Consider the following 24,232-nt stretch of genomic DNA (forward strand, 5'->3'; position numbering starts at 1 on the left):
GTAGGCGGGAGGTTACAATCAAATCAGCATCTGCTAGCAAACTAGTTAAAACTTGTGGCTGTTTCTTCCTTTCCATCTCAAACTTTGAAATATTAACCCTGCCTGGAAAGTGTTACACCAAACACTAATCTTCACAATAAATTATCCACAGAACCATCATTCTAGCTCTTCCCATCCTGACCTTGATTTGATAAAGATTACAGTTTTCAGTGCTTGCTCTACATGTATGGCTGCTGTGTTTCACCATATGATCAATATAGATGAATAGAAATTTATATTTGGAACTGTCAGAATTCATCATCATTGGGCATCTGAGCACGAAACTTTGATCATCACCTTCTGCTGCTAGTTTCCTTCAGTTTGTGGTACGATCTTAAGCACTTGTAGATAATGATTAGAACCAAGTAAAGCACGTTAACTATAATATAAAACCTTCCCTTTCTCTCAACCATTACAAAACTGATAGGGGGTGAGGGGGTGGAGAGAATTCAGAGATAAGCGAGACAGCTATTAAATAATTTAATTTAGGGATTGCAGCAGGTTATATGCAACAAGCAAATGCACTGCTTTTCATAATCCCTAGATCATGAAAATTAATAACTCATGAAATAGAAGAATCAAAAGTGAACAAACTGGTCTACCAAATACTGCAATAATGTAAAGCATAAAAATGTAATAAAACAAATTCCTGTGCTTTGAGAGGATGGCAAAACAATTCAGTCGTTGCGTTACTTCTCTCCAACTTGTCTCCAACTCTCACCCAGCCTTATAGATTTCTGCAGAATTTAGCTGACCATGTAATGATTATCTGCTGTACAATAAAGTCATTTACCTCTGACAGGCATTTCCGTTTTGATTGCTACATGAACAGAATCAACACATTCAAAAGCAGAACACCGAAAACAGTTCCAACCCCTAACGATGTGTCCAGCAAAAGCGAGCCATGTGCGGTAAATAATTCACAACTACAGTTCAACCAGGAATGGATCTCATTATTACACAGAGAAGGAAGAGTCGTGCATTAACAGTGATTGAGAATTTCCCCGGCTAGTCTCACAGACCCATCATGTCCTTGACACATGAGGTGACATCTCCAGCACAGAAAAGGACAGGGGAGTTAAGAAAATCCCTCCAACCCTTGGAGCCCAGTTTCCCCCGGCACCAGATGGTTGAGGTGGGGGGGGGGGAGAAGAATGAGATAGACGCTGTTTCTGCGGGTTAAATGCGGCTTTCAGGAAGGGAGTGGATTCCGCAAACACCCGCGGAGCGCAGGTGGAGTCAAGACTGAAGCGGCCGCCAGAGCTTCAGGTCTCCGGGAACGGGACCACCTTCCCGAGCGGAGACAGCGAAACGGAAAGCAGTACAACAGGGGGGAAAGGATACAGCCGAACCCACCGGTGTTGCCCATCCCTCACCGGCCCCCCTCCACCCCCGGGGGCTCGGTCACCCTCCCCCCCCCGGGCCGGCCTCCCCTGCCTCTTACCCGTCAAGTCGGCGAACGGAGGGAACGCGATGTCCTTCAGCCTCTCCGTCCATCCCGCCGCCTCCTCTCTGTCGCCCGGCTCCAGGGTGGGTTGTCCCCCATCCCCAGGCCTCCTGCCCCCGGTCCCCGGTTCTTCCACCTCCTCCTCCTCCCCCCAGTCGGACTGCGAGCTGCCGGCCGAGGTGCTGTAAAACGGGTTGTCGTCGCTACTGCTGTCGCCGCCCGATTCCCCGAACACATCGTCGGAGATCTGCAGGCTCTGGTAGCGGGAACGGGCGGCCCGGAGCCGGGACAGGGAGAGAGCTTTCCGCCGGGCCACCTCCTCGGTCGCCATGGAAATGAAGGGGCAGCAGCCGCGCACTAACCGCGCATGACAGCTTCCAGTGGGAGCGCGAGCAGGGGCGGGGCTTCAGTGAGGGGCGGTGCCCCAAGGAGGGGTGGGGCGAGGTCCCAGAGAGGGGGAGCGTCACCCGGAAGGGCGGGACATCATGGAGTGGAGGGGAGGGGAGGGGAGTGGAGGGGAGGGGAGGTCTCACCTGGGCGGGGCGAATCCTCGTTCAGAAGTGCGAGTGCCTCACTGGGAGGGCGGGACGTAATGAGGAGGGGCGGGGCCTCAGTGAAGTATGGAGCTTCTGGGTTGCGTTGGGTGCGGCACGAGGTGTGACACCTGCAGCCGATGCGCCGATAGTAAGAGCAGGTGTTGTAGCTATGGAGGGAGTTGATCGGCAACCCATACACTGGCAATGAGAGCGACACCTGCAGTTGAACCAGAGCAACAGCTACATTCAATGGACAGAGGGAGCGGCGTCTGAAAGCAACACAAGTGGGTGCATGGCCATAGCCATTGCACCGGGTGGGAGTACACTTGCAGGCAATGTACGGAGGAGCAGCACAAGCAGACAGTGTTAAACGCTATCGGCCATCATTGCAACGGTTCCAGCAACGCGAGCAGCATCAGCAGCCATTCCACCACTGCGAGCAGTCAATACACCAGCAGCATCCATCGCTAATGAATGGAACAAGAAACGCATGAGTAACAGAGTACTAATGCACTAGCATTAGCAGTAGCGCCTGCAGTCAATGCATTGGGCAGCACTGGTACTGACTGGCATTAACAGCGAATAAGGCACTAGGCACAGACAATGTACTGACTACATTAACAGCAAATATACTGAGCGGCAGCAACATCAGCCAGTGATCTGAGTAGCAATGAAAGCTATTGCATTGGCACGTATAGTGGCAACACCAATGGCAGCCAATGTACTAATTGACACAAGTGTCCATATCTAATACCAGCAATCAATGCACTGAACAGCAGTGGCAACCAATTATTAAACAAAACCAGGTTTGGTAACCAATGCATAAAATGCCATCAACACTTGTAAACAATGCACCTGCAGTGGCCTCAGTAGTGTTAGCCTATGCAACAAGCAGCAGTGGCAGTCCGATAGCGAATGGTGGCAGAGCCCATCATCAACTTTTAACTTGCAGCATTCACCTTGGGAAGGATAGAACAAAAAAGGCTCAAAATCCAATGCTATCAGGCAGATAAAAACCTCGCCAGTTGAGTATTTGATCATTCTGCTCTATATTTATCTTCATAATATTTAATCCTGTTCTAAGCCCCTTTTGTTTTAATCCTGATCAGTCCAGGATTTCTTTGTAATTTGTGTGTTATGGACGGAGTCCCTAGAATTTGGCAACATTTTGAGGTCAATTTCTATTGCAGTATAAACCATATTGTGCAGTAATGTAGGTCCTGCAGCAAGATTAACCAGTTTCCATAGGACATCACTTAATAATTCACCAGTATTTATGTCAGAGAAAAGTGTAACAACAGCGTAGAATGTCAATCCAGAAACAGGCCATTCAGCCCAATTGGTCCATGCCAATGTTTATGGTCCATGCAAGTCTCCTCCCCACTTCTTCATTCACACCCTGTTAGCACCTCCAATTTCTTTCCGCCTCGTGTTTACCCAGCTTCTCCTGTGCTGCCTGCCTCTAATACTCCCATGCTGTAGCATTTTCACATTCTAACCACTCTTTGGGTAAAGAGGTTTCTCCTAGGTTCTCTGGCGTATTTATTATAAGGAAAATATAATTTTTCCCCTAATATTACTGTGGGATACTGAAGCAGGCTTATGGGGACTGTTTGTGTGTGTGTGTCTAGTTTAATTAAACTGCAGACAGTCAGACTGCAAGGTTTGAATCATTGAAAGGATTCAGTGTAAAGCAATCATTTGAAATGGAGATGGGTAAGCTAGAATTAAGTCTCAGCAGATACAGTGTGAATGGAATTTGCATTTTTAGATAAGTTGAGAGGTTATTTGATTTTCAAGGGGATATGATAAGATGTTTACAGCTGGCAAGATAAATAAGGCAAAGTTATTTAAGTTTATTTTTCCCAAAAGTGCTGGCCATGATAACAACATAAAAGAGTTTTATATTCTGGGAAAAGTAACTTCCAAAGTAAGGGCGAAACAATGGGATTTACAGGTCAAAAGGGAAAAATATATTTAAAGAAAGATGGAAAGCTGTATGAGGCGTGGCAGTGTGAGACTTTGAAAGATGCATTGTGTGAAACAGACTTGTGGAAAAAGCCTCTAGCCACCCTGGTGAAGTTTGCTGTTCCAGTAACCAAGGTTGTGTTAAAAGCCTTTGGAGTTCCATTGTTGAGCGAGAGGGAGAGAGAAGCTGTGAAATACCTCCCTTATAGAAACAGTGGATGCTTGTGGTAATAAAGCTGGATGTTTCATAGATTAGAATCTATTTGGACTGTTGCCTGAAAGGGGTGTGTAGTTGGGAGTCTAGTTAAGTAAAAAATCTTGTGGGAACTATAATAAAATTAAATGTAAATGTGTAACTGTAGTCTTATGTGTTTAAGTTTCCTTTTCTTTTGTTAATAAATGTTTTAATTTAATCTTTAAGATCTCTAAAGGTCGTAGTGGACTCATTACTTCTGACTTCAGTGCAAAAACCTTCTCATCATAAATACAAATTGCAAAATTGTTGTGATAGCGTGGCCAAGTTTCTCTTTATGATTTGGTCAGCCTGGCAAATACCACCTGCCACATCATAACATTATTAATGACAATCTTATACTTATGGCCCTTAGTTTTGCTCTGCCCCACAAGTGGAAACATCTGTATGGCTACTCTATCAAACCATTATGCAATCTTATAGATCTGTACTTACTTAAAGAGTAGTAATCTCAGGGGTTGCTTGCAGTGCCATATGCTAGTCAATGTAGGAATGATAAAATAGGAGAAATAAACGTGTGGCTGGAGAGATGGTATAGAAGGGGAGTATTCAGATTCCCGGGACAATGGAACCAGTTCTGAGGCAGAAGTAGCCTCTCCTGGATGGGCTTCACGTGAACATGGCCAGAATGAAAGTCCTCGCTAAAAGAGTAACTAATGATAATGCAAAAAAATACATTAAAAAAGCAGGGTGAAGTGAAAAAAGCTAGATATGAAAGCAAAACATAGACAAAAGGGAAAAGGAATGTAGGAAAAATGAAAGAGAAGTGATCAGGCGGAGGAGATAGAGAGAAATGAGTAAGATTGCCAAAAGAAGGGCTGGGCTTATGTCATATGGATGTTAATGCAAAAATATTGTGAATACAATTGATGAGCTTGAGACACAAACTGTTATGTGGGTGTGATATGAAATAAAGCATTAACAGACATAGCTTAGACTAGGTCAGGCTGAGAGCTGAATATTCCTGGTTACAAAATGTTTTGGAGGAATAGATGAGGAAAGAAAAGGGAAGAAGGGGGGAAATATTAATTAAAGATTCCATTGAGGGACTAACATAGGAATGATAAAAAGGGATTGGCGCAAAACTTGAATCTAATTGGTTAGGGTTCATTAATAAGAAAGCACTGTCACTCATTGGGATTATATTGTAGACTATGACATTAGCCCATAAAGCTAATTGGGAAATGGACACTACTTTTTTTTAAAAAGATAGCAGCATGAAAATTTGACACTATAACTTCACAAAATGGACTCCAGAAAGTCAGGTGACTTCTGCTGCGGTTTCTGGACAGACAGAGACAATACGTCTGGGAAGATACTGAAAATGCGAATGTATTTCCCAGATGCTAATTAACTAACCCTCATCATTTCAATGGAGGAGCTTTAAACTGACAATGGCTGCTAGACCTGCTGGCTTCATGAAGATGGGATATCAAACATTTCCCCATTATGTGTCAAATACATTGACTCCAGCCCATATGTAGACAATGGAATACATCGAAACCGCCATCACATGATTGAAACTGGCTGGAGAGAGAGAGCCAATACCTTGTTAATCCAGAAGGGAGCCTAGCAAAGTAATCTGGGACCAGCACCTCAGAGGGAGGAACAACAAAAGGAAAGAACACTGCCTCAAAAAGACAGTCATCTCAGGCAGTGAAAAAGGGCTAATTCATTTTACCTGCAAAATTATATTTCTTCACTACAAGAGCTTGGCCACAATTTCACCTGTAAAAGCCAACAACGTGCAACCTCCATTTGTCTTCAAGAAACCAGGAGAGAAGCCTTCAGGCCTGCACCATTTTCAACCACCGTCTTAAGGACTGTAAACAAGTGACCTGTTGCATTTTACTCTGTTAGTAATCTAAGTCCATGCTACATCTCTAGAAATTGTCTTTTCGTGTGTGTGTGCGTGCGCGTATTTGGGGGGTGGATGTTTGTTGCATTTACATTTCGGTTGTTGTGAAAAATAAACATTTATCCTTTCTTTTGATTTAAACTAACAAGAAAGCCTGTTTGTGTTTGTTCGTGGAAGTGACAGCATTAAAAAGGGTTAAAACACTCCTCAAAAACACATCCTGTTGCAATCAGTCAAGAGGAGAGAAATGGCAGATTCTACACCTCTCCCCCTCCATAAAAAGACCACGGAACAGTGGAGTAGGTATGGAGGAAGAAATGTAGGCAAATTGTATAAAATATACAGGAACAATGGGTGATTTTAGTTACATCAAGTTCATACGTAGAAACAGACTAATTCACCCAACCAGTCCCTGCTGTTTATTTGTACTCCACTCAAGCCTCCTCCCATCACTCTTCATCTCATCCTATCAGTATATCATAGCTACACAAAGAGTGTAGTAAGTGGCAAAGAAGGGAAAGCATTTCTCCCAGGACTGTGTTTGAAATCAGTATATTCTTAGTTCAACAAAGAATGAAGCAGTGCTGGATATACTGAAGCTGGGCAGCAAGGTAACGTAAAGGGTGGCAAACATTGGGGCTAATCATCCAACTGTAAAAAAAGGGAAACAATTAAATATAAAGGTTAAAGATAACTCTTACATTTCTGTCCTCAGCCAGCTGTAGTGTTCCAGTGAAGCTCAGTGCAAGCTTGAGAAATATCTTCAGATTAGGCACTTTACAGCTTTCTGGACTCAACATTGAGGTCAACAATTTCAGACCATGAGCTCCGTCCCCCATTTTGATTATTTTTTTATGCCATGTGCCAATATGAATCTCGTTTTTCATGTTTTTGCTTTCGGACAGAGCTGTTCATTATTCCGCCATTCACACACACTCTGGACAAATGGTCTGTTTCTTTCCAACAACCATTAGTACTCCCTTTAGCTTCTGTTCATGGACATCCTTGTTATTTAATCTCTCCCACCCTCTAGCCTATCCTAGACCTTCCCTTCTGTTCTTCCCCACTCCCCCTTTCAAACGCATAAAATGCTTCACATTTCTACCTTCCTTCAGTTCTGTAGAAGTCATATTTGTCTCAAAACATTAACACTGTTTCTTTCTCCATAAATGTTGCCAGACCTGAGTATTTCTACCATTTTCTGTTTTTATTAACGATAAAGGAAGTTGACTGGAAACAAACTGGATGAGAAGAAAAGGGAACTATCACAGATAAGCGGGAGAATCATGGGCAGGTAAAGATATGCACTAACATAGGAAAAGTAGTAGGCCATTCAGCCCTTCAAGCCTCTTCTACGATTCAAATAGATCATGGCTGAACTGTAGCTTAATTCCATCAATCCACCTCGGATAGGCCTTGCCTAACAAAAATGTATCAGTATTAGTATTGAGAGTTTCAATTGACCTCCAGCCTCAACAGCTTTTTGGGGGGAGAGAGTTCCAGATTTCCAAAACCCTTTGTGTGAAGAAGTGCTCCCTGACATCACCCCTGATTGGCCTGGCTCTCATTTTAAGATTATGCCCTCTTATTGTGTCCTCGGCTACCAGAGGGAATAGCTTCTTTCTATTTACCCTATAAAATTCTTTAATCTTCTTGAATATAAGCAGGTAGAAATGTTCCAATCAGAGATGATTACGGTACAGAATAGTCATATTTCCACAGAAGTAAAGGTGATGTGGTAAACTCTGGACTTCCTTGCTGGTGAAATTAAAGTGAAAATGAGCCAAAATAGCATATGAGAAATATGGGGTTACAAAGAAAATTATGCTGAATATAGGAGGAAAGTAAACAAAACTAGCAACACAGGCAAATAAGATCATAAGATAATAAGAATATATGACATACGAACAAGGAGCAGAAGTAGGCCATTTGAGCCTGCTCCGCCATTTAATAAGGTCATGGCTGATCTGATAGTAACCTGAAATCCGCATCCCAACTACCCCCTTGCTTACCAAGAATCTAACCATCTCTGCCTTAAAAGTATTCAAAGATATGGCAAACTGCAAAGTGCTCTGATGTACATAAAGATGACAAAGCCACACACGGGTTTCAACAGAAACTGAGCTACGGTAGGATTGGAGGTGGAGGTGGCTGATGGTTCTTAAGTGGAAGTAGGCAGTCTTTGCGATGGAGAAGGTATATAGTTGAACAGACTATCTCGGGTTCAAAACAATCCCATTCAACCTAAGACAGTGACTGGGAAAAGGGTTAGAATTGGTGTTGAGGGTATGGAGTTTGTGGCAAGGGATGACGGCACCAGCTTCAGTGCTCCCAAAAGTTTAGCTGGAGGAAATTGTGACTGAATGTTAATCAAACAATCTTTTATGTTATTTGTTTTCAGGATCTGTGCGATGCTGGTACAACCAGTATTCCTTGCCCATCTCATAAGAGATCTTATGGCGCTTAAAGTGGTGGAGGGAGTTCGGGTGTCTTGGTGAACAATCCTCACTCAACCAAAGCCACCAAAATAGATTGCCTGGCCATTCATTTGTTAACTGTGTGTGAGACTTCACTGTACACAAATTGGCTGTTTCACTTGCTTATAGGTAATGTTATATCTTAACTGCAAAGTGCTCTGATGTACTATAAGGACGTAAAATAAATAAAATAAATAAAAAGCCTTAAAATATGTTGTAAGCACTTTCTAAAGATGCATCCTTCAACACTGCAACTCCGACAGGACTGCACTGAAACGGCAACCGAGTTTAGATTGCAGATTTCTACCAAATTGGGAGGTGGGGAGGGAGGTAATGGTATTAATTACCAGCTCAGGGGCATTGCTTTAACTTCTTGGGGCAGTGAGTGTTGCACGAATGGACACCTCACATTTCATGGTGTTATTTTCTCACTAAGAGTCCTGAGGGGAGGATGTCAGTCTGAATCTTTGAGCTGAGGCCCCCTTGGGTAGATGTGAAAAATCCCTCAGCACTATTGGAAGAAATCTTCCCACATGTTCTGAACAATACTTAGCCCTTGTTATACTGCATAGTTACAATACAATTTTTTAGAAAAAACTATTTTAAAGGTTACATTTTTTAAAAAGAATCTTGACTGAGTTTAAAGACTGTTTCAAAATGGCTCCAAGCTACCATTCAGAATTGTGGATTTCAGTCTGGGTCTCCTCTTCTGAGAGGACAAAAGAATATCCTTAATTTAATTAAGATGAAAGCAAAATACTGCGGATGTTGGAAATCTGAAACAAAACCAGATAATGCTGGAAAATTCAGCAGGTCGAACAGCACCTGTGGAGAGAAAAACAGAGTTAGGGTCATAAGGACTCAAAACGTTAACTCTGTTTCTCTCTCCACAGATGCTGTTAGACCTGCTGAGTTTTTCCAGCATTTTCTGTTTTTGTTCTTAATTTAATTAAGGTTCACTGTGGTCTCATCCAGGAGATAACGAGGTTTTATTGATGCCTCATTCTCCGAATGTAAATTGTGCTTTGGCCAGGACAACAGCTAAGAAACTCAGATGGGAGGAAGGCGGTTTGTAGTGTCAATACCTTATTTGGGAGATGAGTTTGCATTTTGTACAAGTCACATGATAACGGAGGTCATCATACTTACCTGCAAAAAGCAATGCAAAGGGCAGGGAGCTAAGAGATACATAGAAAATCGCCGTGAAGAAGCTTCAACCCAGGGAGAGGCAGAAAAAGGCATCTAGAAACAACCAGGTCTTCTGCTGTAAGTAACTGAGCAGTTTGAAAGTGCCACACCTGCAGACCCAGAAGAAAGAAACCTTCTCCCCTGCCGAAAACCTGATTTCATCCACCAAGTTTACCTGTTAAAGCAAACTCTGGCAATTCGACAGTGGAAGCCATTGCAGCAGCAGAGACAACTCTTCTGACAAGGCAACACCTCGACTTGAAAACATATCTGGCCTGCACCAAATATGGACTAATCTTGACTTATGTTTGCAAGCAATGTTTTATCATCATTTGTAACTAATCTTTGTGTGTGTGTGTGTTAGTAATGGGGGAGGCATTGTTGTAGTGGTATTGCACTAGACCAGTAATCCAGAGACCCAAAGTAATGCTCTGGAGGCCTGGGTTTGAATCCCACTACAGCAGATAATGGAATTTGAATTCAATAAAAATCTGAAATTAAAGGTCTAATGATGGCCACAAAACTATTGTCGATTGTCATAAAAACCCATCTGGTTCACTAATGTCCTTTAAGGAAGGAAATCTGCCATCCTCGCATGGTCTGGCCTACATGTGACTCCAGACCCACAGCAATCTGGTTAACATTTAATGGCCTAGCAAGCCACTCAGTTGTATCAAACCGCTACAAAATCTATAAGGAATGAAACCAGACTGACAACACGGCATCGACTTAGGCACTGGAAACGACAACGGTAAACTCAGCGCTGTCAACCCTACAAAGTCCTCCTTACTAATATCTGGGAGCTAATGTCAAAATTGGGAGAGCTGTCTCACAGGCTAGTCAAGCAACAGCCTGGCATAGTGATCCTCACGGAATCATACAGATCATGTCCCAGACACCACCAATGGCAGGACAGACCCAACAGAGGTGGTGGCACAGTGGTATACAGTCGGGAGGGAGTTGCCCTGAGAGTTCTCAACATTGTCTCAGGACCCCATGAAGTCTCGTGGCATCAGGTCAAACATGGGCAAGAAAACTTCCTGCTGATTACCATGTTCCACACTTCCTCCCCATCCTCCTTCAGCTGATAAATCAGTACTCCTCCAAATTGAGCACCACTTGGAGGAAGCACTGAGGGTGGCAAGGGCAAAGAATGTACTCTGGGTGGGGAACTTCAACGTCCATCGCCAAGTGTGGCTTGGCAGCACCACTACTGACCGAGCTGGCCGAGTCCTAAAGGACATAACTGCTAGACTGAGTCAGTGGCAGGTGGTGAGGGTACCAACAAGAGGGAAAAACATACTTGACCTCATCTTCACGAAACTGCCTGCCGTAGACGCATCTGTCCATGACAGTATCGGTAGAAGTGTCCACCACACAGTCATTGTAGAGAGGAAGTCCCGTCTTCACATTGAGGATACCCTCCATCGTGTTGTGTGGCACTACCACTCTGCTAAGTGGGATGGCTTTCGAATAGATCTAGCACATCTAGCAACTCAAGACTAGGCATCTATGAGGTGCTGGGGGCCATCAGCAGCAGCAAAATTGCACTCAACCACAATCTGTAACCTCATGGCCTGGCATATCCCCCACTCTACCATTACCACCAAGCCAAGGATCAACCTGGTTCAATGAAGAGTGCAGGAGGGCATGTCAGGAGCATCACCAGGCATACCTAAAAATTAAGTGTCAACCTGGTGAAGCTATATCTCAGGACTAATTGCATGCCAACCAGTGTAAGCAGCATGCCATAGACAGAGCTAAGCGATCCCACAAAAACAGATCAGATCTAAGCTCTGCAGTCCTGCCACATCCAGTTGTGAATGGTGGTGGACAATTAAACAACTCACTGGAGGAGGAGGCTCCACAAATCTCCCCATCGTCAGTAATGGGGGAGCTCAGCATTTTTTTTTCATTCACAGGATGTGGGATTTGCTGGCTGGGCCAGTCTTTATTGCCCATCCCTAGTTGCACTTGAGAAGGTCGTGGTGAGCTGCCTTCTTGAACCGCTGCAGTCCATGTGACACAGGTACACTCACGGTACTGTTCAGGAGAAAGTTTCAGGATTTTAACACAGCGACAGTGAAGGAATGGCGATATATTTCCAAGTCAGGATGGCGAGTGACTTGAAGGGGAACTTCCAGGTGGTGGTGTTCCCATCTATCTGCTGCCCTTGTCCTTCTAGATGGTAGTGTTCGTGGACTTCCTGGACAAAGCAGCCCACTCGACTGACATCCAATCCACAGGCATTCACTTCCTCCACCACCAACGCACAGTGGCAGCGGTGTGTACCATCTCAAGGTGCACTGCAGGAACTCACCAAGGCTTCTTAGACAGCAACTTCCAAAGCCACGACCGCTGCTATCCAGAAAGACAAGGGTAGCAGATGCATGGGAACACCGCCACCTGCTTCATCCCCTCCAAGCCACTCACCATCTTGAGTTGGAAATATATCACTGCACCTTCACTGTCTTTGGGTCAAAATCGTGAAACTCCCTAACAGCTCTGTGGGTGTACCTACACCACATGGACTGCAACGGTTCAAGAAGGCAGCTCACCACTGTCTTCTCAAGGGCAATTAGGGATGGGTCATAAATGCTGGCACATCTCAAAAATGAATAAAAAAACTTTTTTCTTCTCTTAAGTAATTTCCGCAGCAATAGAATAAAATAATCTAATCTTTCCTTTTTTAAGTATGAAGGCCTTACTGCTGGGCTACTTTAAATGAATTTCTCAAACCAAGGTTAAGAAAATACAGCCCACCCCCCCCACCCCATACAAATACATTGTTCACAGGCGAATTTGGGGAAACACCTTTTGAAGCGTCTGTGGCACCCTCAAGCAACACTTAAGAAAACATACTTCATTGGCTGTACACCAAGTTCTATGAACTTCTCCAATTTTCCCTCTTCAACATCTCTGATTTTAATGGGCCACCATTGATAGCATTGCCTTCAGCTCTGGGATGATAACCCAAAAGGACCCTCTATCTATCTATTGCTTTCTATTCCTTTAAAACGCTTTCTAAGATCCAACTCTTTGCTGAAGATTTGGTCACCTGTCCTTATGTAGATTGCAGTCCTTTTTTGGGCTGATAAGTGCCTTCAGATGTTCAACTACGTTAAAGGCGCCATATAAATGCAAGTATCTGTAAAATACTTTCGGATGTCCTGAAGTTTTGAAAAGTGTGACATAAATGCAAGTTATATCCTTCAGAAGCAGGTATCTGGAAGGAATGAAATTAAGATGTGAGTTGTATACGAGAAGATTTGCTGTGATGTTCCACGGGACCTCCTGTGCTGCAGGCGGCGCTGTGGGGAGGGTTACTGGGAGACGGCAGTTCCTGTTCCTCCATCCACCTCCTCGATTCTGGCGGGTGCCATGTCGGCGGAAGTTTAGGCCGCGGTTCTGAATCAAACAGGCGGAGAATGGAGCCGCGCAGAGCGATGGGACCGCTCAACCTGCCCATAGCGCCGGACTCGCTCTGCTTTAACAAGGACGAGTTCATGAAGGTAAAGCTGCCGCGACACCGGCCCTTTTCCCCTCCCCTCCCCACAATGACACTGATCCCCCTCACTCCCTGTCCCTGATCCTCCTCACTCCCTGTCCCTGACACTGATCCCTCTCACTCCCTGTCCCTGACACTGATCCTCCTCACTCCCTGTCCCTGATCCTCCTCACTCCCTGTCCCTCACACTGATCCTCCTCACTCCCTGTCCCTGATCCTCCTCACTCCCTGTCCCTCACACTGATCCTCCTCACTCCCTGTCCCTCACACTGATCCCTCTCACTCCCTGTCCCTGACACTGATCCCTCTCACTCCCTGTCCCTGACACTGATCCCTCTCACTCCCTGTCCCTGACACTGATCCCTCTCACTCCCTGTCCCTGACACTGATCCCCCTCACTCCCTGTCCATGACACTGATCCCCCTCACTCCCTGTCCCTGACACTGATTCCCCTCACTCCCTGTCCCTGACACTGATCCCTCTCACTCCCTGTCCCTGACACTGATCCCTCTCACTCCCTGTCCCTGACACTGATCCCTCTCACTCCCTGTCCCTGACACTGATCCCTCTCACTCCCTGTCCCTGACACTGATCCCCCTCACTCCCTGTCCATGACACTGATCCCCCTCACTCCCTGTCCCTGACACTGATTCCCCCTCACTCCCTGTCCCTGACACTGATCCCTCTCACTCCCTGTCCCTGACACTGATCCCTCTCACTCCCTGTCCCTGACACTGATCCCTCTCACTCCCTGTCCCTGACACTGATCCCTCTCACTCCCTGTCCCTGACACTGATCCCCCTCACTCCCTGTCCCTGATCCCCCTCACTCCCTGTCCCTGACACTGATCCCTCTCACTCCCTGTCCCTGATCCTCCTCACTCCCTGTCCCTGATCCCCCTCACTCCCTGTCCCTCACACTGATCCTCCTCACTCCCTGTCCCTGACACTGATCCCCGTCAATCCCTGTCCCTGACACTGATCCCTCTCACTCCCTGTCCCTGACACTGATCCCTCTCACTCCCTGTCCCTGACACTGATCCCCCTCACTCCCTGTCCCTGACACTGATCCCCCTCACTCCCTGTCCCTGACACTGATCCCCCTCACTCCCTGTCCCTGACACTGATCCCTCTCACTCCCTGTCCCTGACACTGATCCCCCTCACTCCCTGTCCCTGATCCCCCTCACTCCCTGTCCCTGATCCTCCTCACTCCCTGTCCCTGACACTGATCCCCCTCACTCCCTGTCCCTGACACTGATCCCCCTCACTCCCTGTCCCTGATCCTCCTCACTCCCTGTCCCTGACACTGATCCCCCTCACTCCCTGTCCCTGACACTGATCCCCGTCAATCCCTGTCCCTGACACTGAACCCCCTCACTCCCTGTCCCTCACACTGATCCCCCTCACTCCCTGTCCCTGACACTGATCCCCCTCACTCCCTGTCCCTGACACTGATCCCCGTCAATCCCTGTCCCTGACACTGATCCCCCTCACTCCCTGTCCCTGACACTGATCCCTCTCACTCCCTGTCCCTGACACTGATCCCCGTCAATCCCTGTCCCTGACACTGATCCCCCTCACTCCCTGTCCCTGACACTGATCCCCCTCACTCCCTGTCCCTGACACTGATCCCCCTCACTCCCTGTCCCTATCCCTGACACTGATCCCCCTCACTCCCTGTCCCTATCCCTGACACTGATCCCCCTCACTCCCTGTCACTGACACTGATCCCCCTCACTCCCTGTCCCTGACACTGATCCCCCTCACTCCCGGTCCCTGACACTGATCCCCCTCACTCCCTGTCCCTGACACTGATCCCCCTCACTCCCGGTCCCTGACACTGATCCCCCTCACTCCCTGTCCCTGACACTGATCCCCCTCACTCCCTGTCCCTATCCCTGACACTGATCCCCCTCACTCCCTGTCCCTGACACTGATCCCCCTCACTCCCTGTCCCTATCCCTGACACTGATCCCCCTCACTCCCTGTCCCTCACACTGATCCCCCTCACTCCCTGTCCCTGACACTGATCCCTCTCACTCCCTGTCCCTGACACTGATCCCCGTCAATCCCTGTCCCTGACACTGATCCCCCTCACTCCCTGTCCCTGACACTGATCCCCGTCAATCCCTGTCCCTGACACTGATCCCCCTCACTCCCTGTCCCTATCCCTGACACTGATCCCCCTCACTCCCTGTCCCTGACACTGATCCCCCTCACTCCCTGTCCCTGACACTGAACCCCCTCACTCCCTGTCCGTGACACTGATCCCCCTCACTCCCTGTCCCTGACACTGATCCTTCTCACTCCCTGTCCCTGACACTGATCCCCCTCACTCCCTGTCCCTGACACTGATCCCCCTCACTCCCTGTCCCTATCCCTGACACTGATCCCCCTCACTCCCTGTCCCTCACACTGATCCCCCTCACTCCCTGTCCCTGACACTGATCCCTCTCACTCCCTGTCCCTGACACTGATCCCTCTCACTCCCTGTCCCTGACACTGATCCCCCTCACTCCCTGTCCCTCACACTGATCCCCCTCACTCCCTGTCCCTGACACTGATCCCTCTCACTCCCTGTCCCTGACACTGATCCCCCTCACTCCCTGTCCCTGACACTGATCCCTCTCACTCCCTGTCCCTGACACTGATCCCCCTCACTCCCTGTCCCTATCCCTGACACTGATCCCCCTCACTCCCTGTCCCTCACACTGATCCCCCTCACTCCCTGTCCCTGACACTGATCCCTCTCACTCCCTGTCCCTGACACTGATCCCCCTCACTCCCTGTCCCTGACACTGATCCCCGTCAATCCCTGTCCCTGACACTGATCCCCCTCACTCCCTGTCCCTGACACTGATCCCTCTCACTCCCTGTCCCTGACACTGATCCCCCTCACTCCCTGTCCCTGACACTGATCCCCCTCACTCCCTGTCCCTGACACTGATCCCCGTCAATCCCTGTCCCTGACACTGATCCCCCTCACTCCCTGTCCCTGACACTGATCCCCGTCAATCCCTGTCCCTGACACTGATCCCCCTCACTCCCTGTCCCTGACACTGATCCCCGTCAATCCCTGTCCCTGACACTGATCCCCCTCACTCCCTGTCCCTGACACTGATCCCTCTCACTCCCTGTCCCTGACACTGATCCCCGTCAATCCCTGTCCCTGACACTGATCCCCCTCACTCCCTGTCCCTGACACTGATCCCCGTCAATCCCTGTCCCTGACACTGATCCCCCTCATTCCCTGTCCCTATCCCTGACACTGATCCCCCTCACTCCCTGTCCCTATCCCTGATGCTGATCCCCCTCACTCCCTGTCCCTGACACTGATCCCCCTCACTCCCTGTCCCTGACACTGATCCCCCTCACTCCCTATCCCTGACACTGATCCCCCTCACTCCCTGTCCCTATCCCTGACACTGATCCCCCTCACTCCCTGTCCCTATCCCTGATGCTGATCCCCCTCACTCCCTGTCCCTGACACTGATCCCCCTAACTCCCTGTCCCTGACACTGATCCCCCTCACTCCCTGTCCGTGACACTGATCCCCCTCACTCCCTGTCCGTGACACTGATCCCCCTCACTCCCTGTCCCTGACACTGATCCCCCTCACTCCCTGTCCCTGACACTGAACCCCCTCACTCCCTGTCCCTGACACTGAACCCCTCACTCCCTGCCCCTGACACTGACGCTGAACCCCCTCACTCCCTGTCCCTGACTCTGAACCCCCTCACTGCCTGTCCCTGACACTGATCCCCCTCACTCCCTATCCCTGACACTAACCCCCCTCACTCCCTGTCCCTGTCCCTGACACTGATTCCCCTCACTCCCTGTCCCTGACACTGATCCCCCTCACTCCCTGTCCCTGTCACTGATACTGATCCCCCTCACCCCCTGTCCCTGTCACTGACACTGATCCCCTCACTCCCTGTCCCTGACACTAACCCCCCTCACTCCCTGTCCCTGACACTGATTCCCCTCACTCCCTATCCCTGACACTAACCCCCCTCACTCCCTGTCCCTGTCCCTGACACTGATTCCCCTCACTCCCTGTCCCTGACACTGATCCCCCTCACTCCCTGTCCCTGTCACTGATACTGATCCCCCTCACCCCCTGTCCCTGTCACTGACACTGATCCCCTCACTCCCTGTCCCTGACACTAACCCCCCTCACTCCCTGTCCCTGTCACTGACACTGATCCCCCTCACTCCCTCTCCCTGACACTAACCCCCCTCACTCCCTGTCCCTGTCCCTGACACTGATCCCCCTCACTCCCTGTCACTGACACTGATTCCCCCTCACTCCCTGTCCCTGACACTGATCTTCCTCACTCCCTGTCCCTGACACTGATCCCCCTCACTCCCTGTCCCTGGCACTGATTCCCCTCAATCCCTGTCCCTCACACTGATCCCCCTCTCTCCTCTCCCTGACACTGATCCCCCTCACTCCCTGTCCCTGACACTGATCCCCCTCACTCCCTGTCCCTCACACTGATCCCCCTCACTCCCTGTCCCTGGCACTGATCCCTCTCAATCCATGTCCCTGACACTGATCCCCCTCACTCCCTGTCCCTGACACTGAACCCCTCACTCCCTGTCCCTGACACTGATCCCCCTCACTCCCTGTCCCTGATGCTGATCCCCCTCACTCCCTGTCCCTGACGCTGATTCCCCTCACTCCCTGTCCCTGACGCTGATCCCCCTCGCTCCCTGTCCCTGACACTGATCCCGCTCACTCCCTGTCCCTGACACTGATCCCCCTCACTCCCTGTCCCTGACACTGATCCCCCTCACTCCCTGTCCCTGACACTGATCCCCCTCACTCCCTGTCCCTGACACTGATCCCCCTCACTCCCTGTCCCTGACACTGATCCCCCTCACTCCCTGTCCCTGACACTGATCCCCCTCACTCCCTGTCCCTGACACTGATCCCCCTCACTCCCTGTCCCTGGCAGTGAACCGCATCGCTCCCTGTCCCTGACACTGATCCCTCTCACTTCCTGACCCTGACGCTGATCTCCCTCACTCCCTGTCCATGACGTTGATCTCGTTCACTCCCTTCACTAACCCTGACGCTGATCTCCCTCACTTCCTGTCTTTGACACTGATCTCCCTCACTCCCTTCAGTAACCCTGACACTGATTCTCCTCACTCCCTGTCCCTGACGCTGATCCCCCTCACTCCCTGTACCTGACGCTGATCTCCCTCACTCCCTGTCCCTGATCCCCCTCACTCCATGTCCCTGACACTGATCTCCCTCACTCCCTTCCCTGATCCCCCTCACTCCCTGTCCAAGACATGGATCCCCCTCACTCCCTGTCCCTGACTCTGATCCCACTTACTCCCTGTCCCTGACACTGATCCCGCTCACTAACTGTAACTGACACTGATCCCCCTCACTCCCTGTTCCTGTGTCTCACAATGATCTGCCTCACTCCCTTCCCCAACACTCATCCCCCTCACTCCATGTTCCTGTCGCTGACACTGATCCCCCTATCTCCCTGTCCCTGACAGTGATCTCCCTCACTTCCTGTTCCTGACACTGATCCCTCTCACTTCCTGACCCTGACGCTGATCTCCCTCACTCCCTGTCCATGACGTTGATCTCCTTCACTCCCTTCACTAACCCTGACGCTGATCTCCCTCACTTCCTGTCTTTGACACTGATCTCCTTCACTCCCTGTCCCTGACACTGATCTCCCTCACTCCCTTCAGTAACCCTGACACTGATCCTCATCACTCCCTGTCCCTGACATTGATCCTCCTCACTCCCTGGCCCTGGCACTGCTCTCACTCACTCCCAACACTAACCCTGACACTGATCTCCCACACTCCCTGCACATCCTCTGGCAATTTTCCACCTGATCAGTTGGCATGAACTCCTCCTCCTAATGAATCTGAGCCATCCAGTCTTATCGACAACAGCAATCAAACTGCTCCAACCCTGTTAGGGATACAGCTCTCCCTCCAGCCTACATGAGCACCAATAATGTCGCTGGCCATCAATCTTTCTCACTCCCATCACCCACCCACACCCTGGCTTGCCATTATTCTGTACCATCTCAGCTATCAAAACTTTTAAATACTGGATCTTCCCTAGATATCCTCTTGGGTTCAGAATCATTTGTCTGCTCTTAATTGGAACAATAAAGATAACAATGGATTACACCAGTGACCCTACATCCCTTATTCTTTGGAGCTCACCTGTTCTACCCTATATCTAACTTGATGATGGTATGAACCTGGAGACCATAGCAACAATACTCCTGTTTGATGAACTGGATGCCACAATCTTGCATGTGCTTCACCAATCTTTTGAATGGTGCACTGATGCACGAGGACCAATACGAATTGATACGCTGTTTTATCTTGCAGTGAATCATGTCTACAGTAACCATTACAGCACATCTCCACAGTCTTTAACTTAATTTCAATTCTACCTTGTAACCAAGAAAATGATAAAATGCCACCACACTGCTCCTAGAAGGTACGTTAAGTAACACTTTCTTTCATAGTCTTTGTCCATTGACTTGGACCAGGGCTTGCTCTCTTTCTGGTCAACATGCCCTCAATATAGGCTGACTTCAGCCATTAGCTACCTCTCTCAAGAGATCTTACCAACTGAGTTAAGGTTGTACTTTTGCCCTGTTCATGCCTAGTTAGGACTTTAGACCCTTTTCCTGTTGGCCAGTTTCAGAAATATATTTCAGATTATTGTAACCTTAAAACCTAATTAATTTATGAAAGGTTAATTTAGTCATTCAGAAGGTGATGGTTTCATAAACTGTGGATGATCATATTTTGACTATGCATTAAATGTTAAGAAGACGTTCACTAGGCTGAGAATTTGTTTGTGTTCTTTGACGTGTATGCACTGCTTTTCATTTACAGGATGATTTTGACGTGGATCATTTTGTATCTGAGTGCAGAAAACATGTTCAGTTGGAGACACTTCGGGATGATCTGGAACTTTATTATAAGCTTCTGAAAACTGCTATGGTAGAACTGATAAATAAAGACTATGCAGACTTTGTCAACCTTTCTACCAATTTGGTGAGACTCTTTCTACTTTGAACGGAGCCTGTATAATTTTGGCTCTTTGCATTTGCGCTCACATTATTTAACTGTAATTTTCTTTTTCAGGTTGGCATGGACAGAGCTTTGAACCAACTGACAGTACCACTGGGCCAGTTGAGAGAAGAGGTGATGGTACGTCTTTACATCTCATTCTTGTGTCATTACAATAGTTATAACAGGTTCTGAACCAATAACTTCAGCTTGAGTTCCTACGTTTTGGAAACACAGACTGTTTCAGTTTGAACCATCTGATTAAGTTGCTGATTTCTGTTTTTTTGCCAATGTATTTGTGGACATTTTGTTTCCTTGTCAAAGCACAAGATACTAGTGCTGGGGAATGGAACATTTCATCACATTTGCTATGCAGTGATAACATCAGAATCGTCCCAGGTCAATTGTATGTAAGGTTAGACACACTGTGAAGATTCCCAGTATGGTGCTTTATCTTACAAATACACAATATGGCCTCCTTGAGTGAGATTGTCAATAATGAGTTCTAAGCAATTTTGTGCTGTGGGTTTTCAACCATTGGGAACTGGATTCAAGCTAGTCAAACATATTTCACAACGGATCTTTATAACTCTCAGCAAGTGAAGGTTTCATGCCTTTGCACCTGGCTACTGAGATGAAAGATGTCTTTGAGTACCTTCATTAAATTATCCCCTTATCTCTCTTTGCTTTTGTTTCTGTGTGTCTCCATCGTCTTCTGTTTAACAGAGCTGTTAGAAAGCATGCTTCAGAATCGCCGGTTCTATGTTGAACTAAGTGGGAAGCACAGCAGGTGGCGTATTCAAAAGAATGGTCTTCCTCAGGGAAGCGTGCTTGCACCGCTGCTGTACAACATCTACACAAATGACCAACCTATAGACGATGGCACGCGCTGTTTTATATATGCTGATGACTTATGTGTCACTGCCCAAAGCACTGATTTTAAAACCGTGGAGAAAACGCTTTCTGAGGCCTTGGAGGGACTAACATCCTACTATGAGGAAAACCACCTTCGCGCAAACCCATCAAAGACACAAGTTTGTGCATTCCACCTCAGAAACCGTGAAGCCAAACACCAGCTTAAAGTAACCTGGTGTGGAGCAACACTAATGCATTGCGAGCACCCTATCTACTTAGCAGTCACCCTTGACAGATGCCTCACCTTCAAGAACCACATCGAAAAGACAAAGGTAAAAGTGAGCGCACGAAACACCATCCTGAATAAGCTCACTAACACAAAATGGGGAGCAAGCTCGAAAACATTGCAAACCAGTGCACTTGCCCTTTGCTATTCCACTGCCGAATACGCCTGCCCTGCATGGGAAAGATCTACTCATGCTAAGAAGATGGATGCTGTTCTGAATGCAAGCTGCCGACTTATCATAGGTTGTTTAAAACCAACAAACAGCAACAGCCTATATATCCTGGCGGGTATCGCTCCCCCTGATATAAGAAGAACGGTAGCCAGCAAGAAAGAGCGACTCCGTCAAACATCAGATGAGAGGCACCCTCTACGATGGAAATTCTACCAGATGAAAGCCTTCCCACAGGAGCTAATTGCAACTGGGCAACCTGGAAGTGCCTTAACAGACTTAGGACTGGTGTAGGTCATTCAAAGGTGTCACTAAGCAAATCGGGATATACAACCAGCCCGACAACTTGTGAATGTGGAACTGAGCCACAGACTATGCAACATCTCCTGCAATGCCTATCGCTAGAGGAACCCTGCACTGTTGCAGATCTTGCCGAATTCAACAACAAGGCACAAAAATGTGTCCAGTTCTGGCTGGGCCATGTATAGACTGTCCGTGGACACGATAAGAAGAAGAAGTCTTCTCTTTGTCTGTGCCTTGTTCGCTAATTCCTTTCTCTCTCTTGTTTTCTCTCATCAATTTTAGCACCCCCCCCCTCCCCAACTTTAACCTTTCTCTTATTTTCAATTTCTCCCCGGTTCACCTTTTGGCAGGTCAGGAAGTCCCTAAGCTAGAACTCGTATTTGGTCCAGGGATTGTAATTGTTGGGTGTTATCACTATATGATCAGCTGTAAGATTGTGAATACCTTGTAGTGAGGAACGGAACACAACCCAGCATCCAGGGTGCAGGAGAGAAATGATTGCGGGAGATAGCTTTGCATAGTTTGGGCTAGACTGGATAGGACTTTGGACTGGTTTGGCTAGGCAGCCCAGCAAACAGTAGCTATACACAATGGACTTGAGCAGGCAAGGGCCGGCATTGGAAAAGGTACACATGTTCGGCGTTTCTTGTTTGTGTATCTCTCAAATGCTTTGTCAGTGTTTTTTTTCTTTTCTCTCTCCTGTTATATCTTTCTCTCCTTCAATTCTCACTTTCCCTGACTGTTTCACTTCTTAGTCTCTTTTGCTCTGTTTCAACTCTTGCCATACCAGGAAGCAAACAATTGAAAAACACTTGGGTCAGCTGGTTTCCATAAGGGAAGAGCAGGAATCTGGGATGGGTTAAACCATTGAAGGGAACACAGGGATACAATTGTCCTGAGCTTTGGCAAAAGTAATGGCGGCAAAATTGAAAGGGAGTGGCTTGTGATTGACATGAGCTGTAAAACAACTGGGTAACCAAGGCCAGCTCAACAACTCAAGCAAGCTCCAGATAGTGAGCCCAGATTACTGAACAGGAGCAGACCTAGAGGAAAATGTTTTCTAATATAGGCAGCTGTAAGAAATGACATTTTATTCTGAATTGAGACATTTTCTACAGTAAAGCTCCTTTAATAAATGTAAGTTGTTGAATTGTTGGAATTATTTTGAGATCTGTTCTATAGATGTTGCTTACGCAACCTGCTGAAAAATCCAAGCAGTGGCTAATGCCAAATTTACAATGTCGTTTGTTTGATCCTTTCTCCTGGGGAACTTTAGAAGGGAGGGGGAATGAGCAAATTGATAGCTGTTTTCCACTGCTCTTTCATTGATACTTACAGAATTGAACTGTTTAGTTTCGTTCACATGATCAATCAGATATTCAATTGATATCAATGAATATTAGCTTATTTTACCTTATCATTGCTGCCCTGTGTAACTGCGAGATCTTTCCAAAACTGTGAAACAACTTGCACATTCTTGGCGCTGGTCATTTATTTTTATTAATAGATTAGTCAGTAATTCTGACCCTCTTCGCCATTTGCCCCTTTGCTTTTAAGTAACATGCGTTCATTTTTGGAGGACAGTGAACAGGTTTTCTCTCTCTACTGTCCTATAGAGCCTCAAACTGGCGGTGAGTGAAGGGATTCAAGCCATTGATGACCGCCTAGTTAAAGAAGCTGACATCAGAAAGAAAAAGGTAAGATACTGTTTAATACCAGCTTAGGAGCTTGTAACTGAATGGACTTGACAGGATGCTGTGGCTTTGTTGTCAACACAGCGCAGAATGAAACTAATGTAAACCTATTTAGAAATAAAATGTATTTGTGCTTTCATTCACTTGCAGTTCACCCACTTTTAAAAACTGTACTTTTTAGTTAGGCTTGCTGGTTTAAACACTACAAACTGGTATAATCAAGCAAAATATGCAGTTCTATAGTACCTTTTGTGACTTCAGAATATCCCAAAATATTTTACAGCCAATGAAGCTAAAGGCACTATATAAACACAAGTTGTTGTTGAAGTGTAGTCACTGTGTGGTGTAGGAAATGCAGCAGATAAGATCATAAGAAATAGGAGCAGGAGGCCATTTGGCCTCACGAGCCTGTGCTGCCATTCAGTAAAATCATGGCTGATCTGATTTTGATCATAACTCAACTTTTCTGCCTGTCCCCCATAAACCTTGACTCCCTTGTAGATCAAAAATCTGCCAAACTCAGCGTTGAATATATTTAAAGACCCAACCTCCACTGCTCTCTGGGGTAGAGAATTC

At 47.4% G+C, this 24,232-nt stretch overlaps 2 protein-coding genes across 2 annotated transcripts in view; one reads left to right on the top strand and one right to left on the bottom strand.

Annotated features, from left to right (window-relative positions):
* Nucleotides 1–1,864, bottom strand: part of pgbd5 (piggyBac transposable element derived 5) — a 58,396-nt gene extending 56,532 nt beyond the window's left edge. The window contains exon 1 of the mRNA XM_078541774.1: nt 1,484–1,864. Coding sequence (XP_078397900.1) covers nt 1,484–1,817 — 334 coding nt within the window. The 5' untranslated portion in view covers nt 1,818–1,864. The remainder of the gene's footprint in view (nt 1–1,483) is intronic.
* Nucleotides 1,865–13,107: 11,243 nt separating this feature from the next.
* cog2 (component of oligomeric golgi complex 2) overlaps nt 13,108–24,232 on the top strand; it is a 76,270-nt gene continuing 65,145 nt past the window's right edge. Inside the window, exons 1-4 of the mRNA XM_078541767.1 lie at nt 13,108–13,278; nt 20,173–20,334; nt 20,425–20,490; nt 23,579–23,659. Of these exons, the coding sequence (XP_078397893.1) occupies nt 13,195–13,278; nt 20,173–20,334; nt 20,425–20,490; nt 23,579–23,659 (393 nt within the window). The 5' untranslated portion in view covers nt 13,108–13,194. The remainder of the gene's footprint in view (nt 13,279–20,172; nt 20,335–20,424; nt 20,491–23,578; nt 23,660–24,232) is intronic.

Source organism: Cetorhinus maximus, chromosome 5 (genome assembly GCF_964194155.1).
Source record: "Cetorhinus maximus chromosome 5, sCetMax3.hap1.1, whole genome shotgun sequence".
NCBI lineage: Eukaryota > Metazoa > Chordata > Chondrichthyes > Lamniformes > Cetorhinidae > Cetorhinus > Cetorhinus maximus.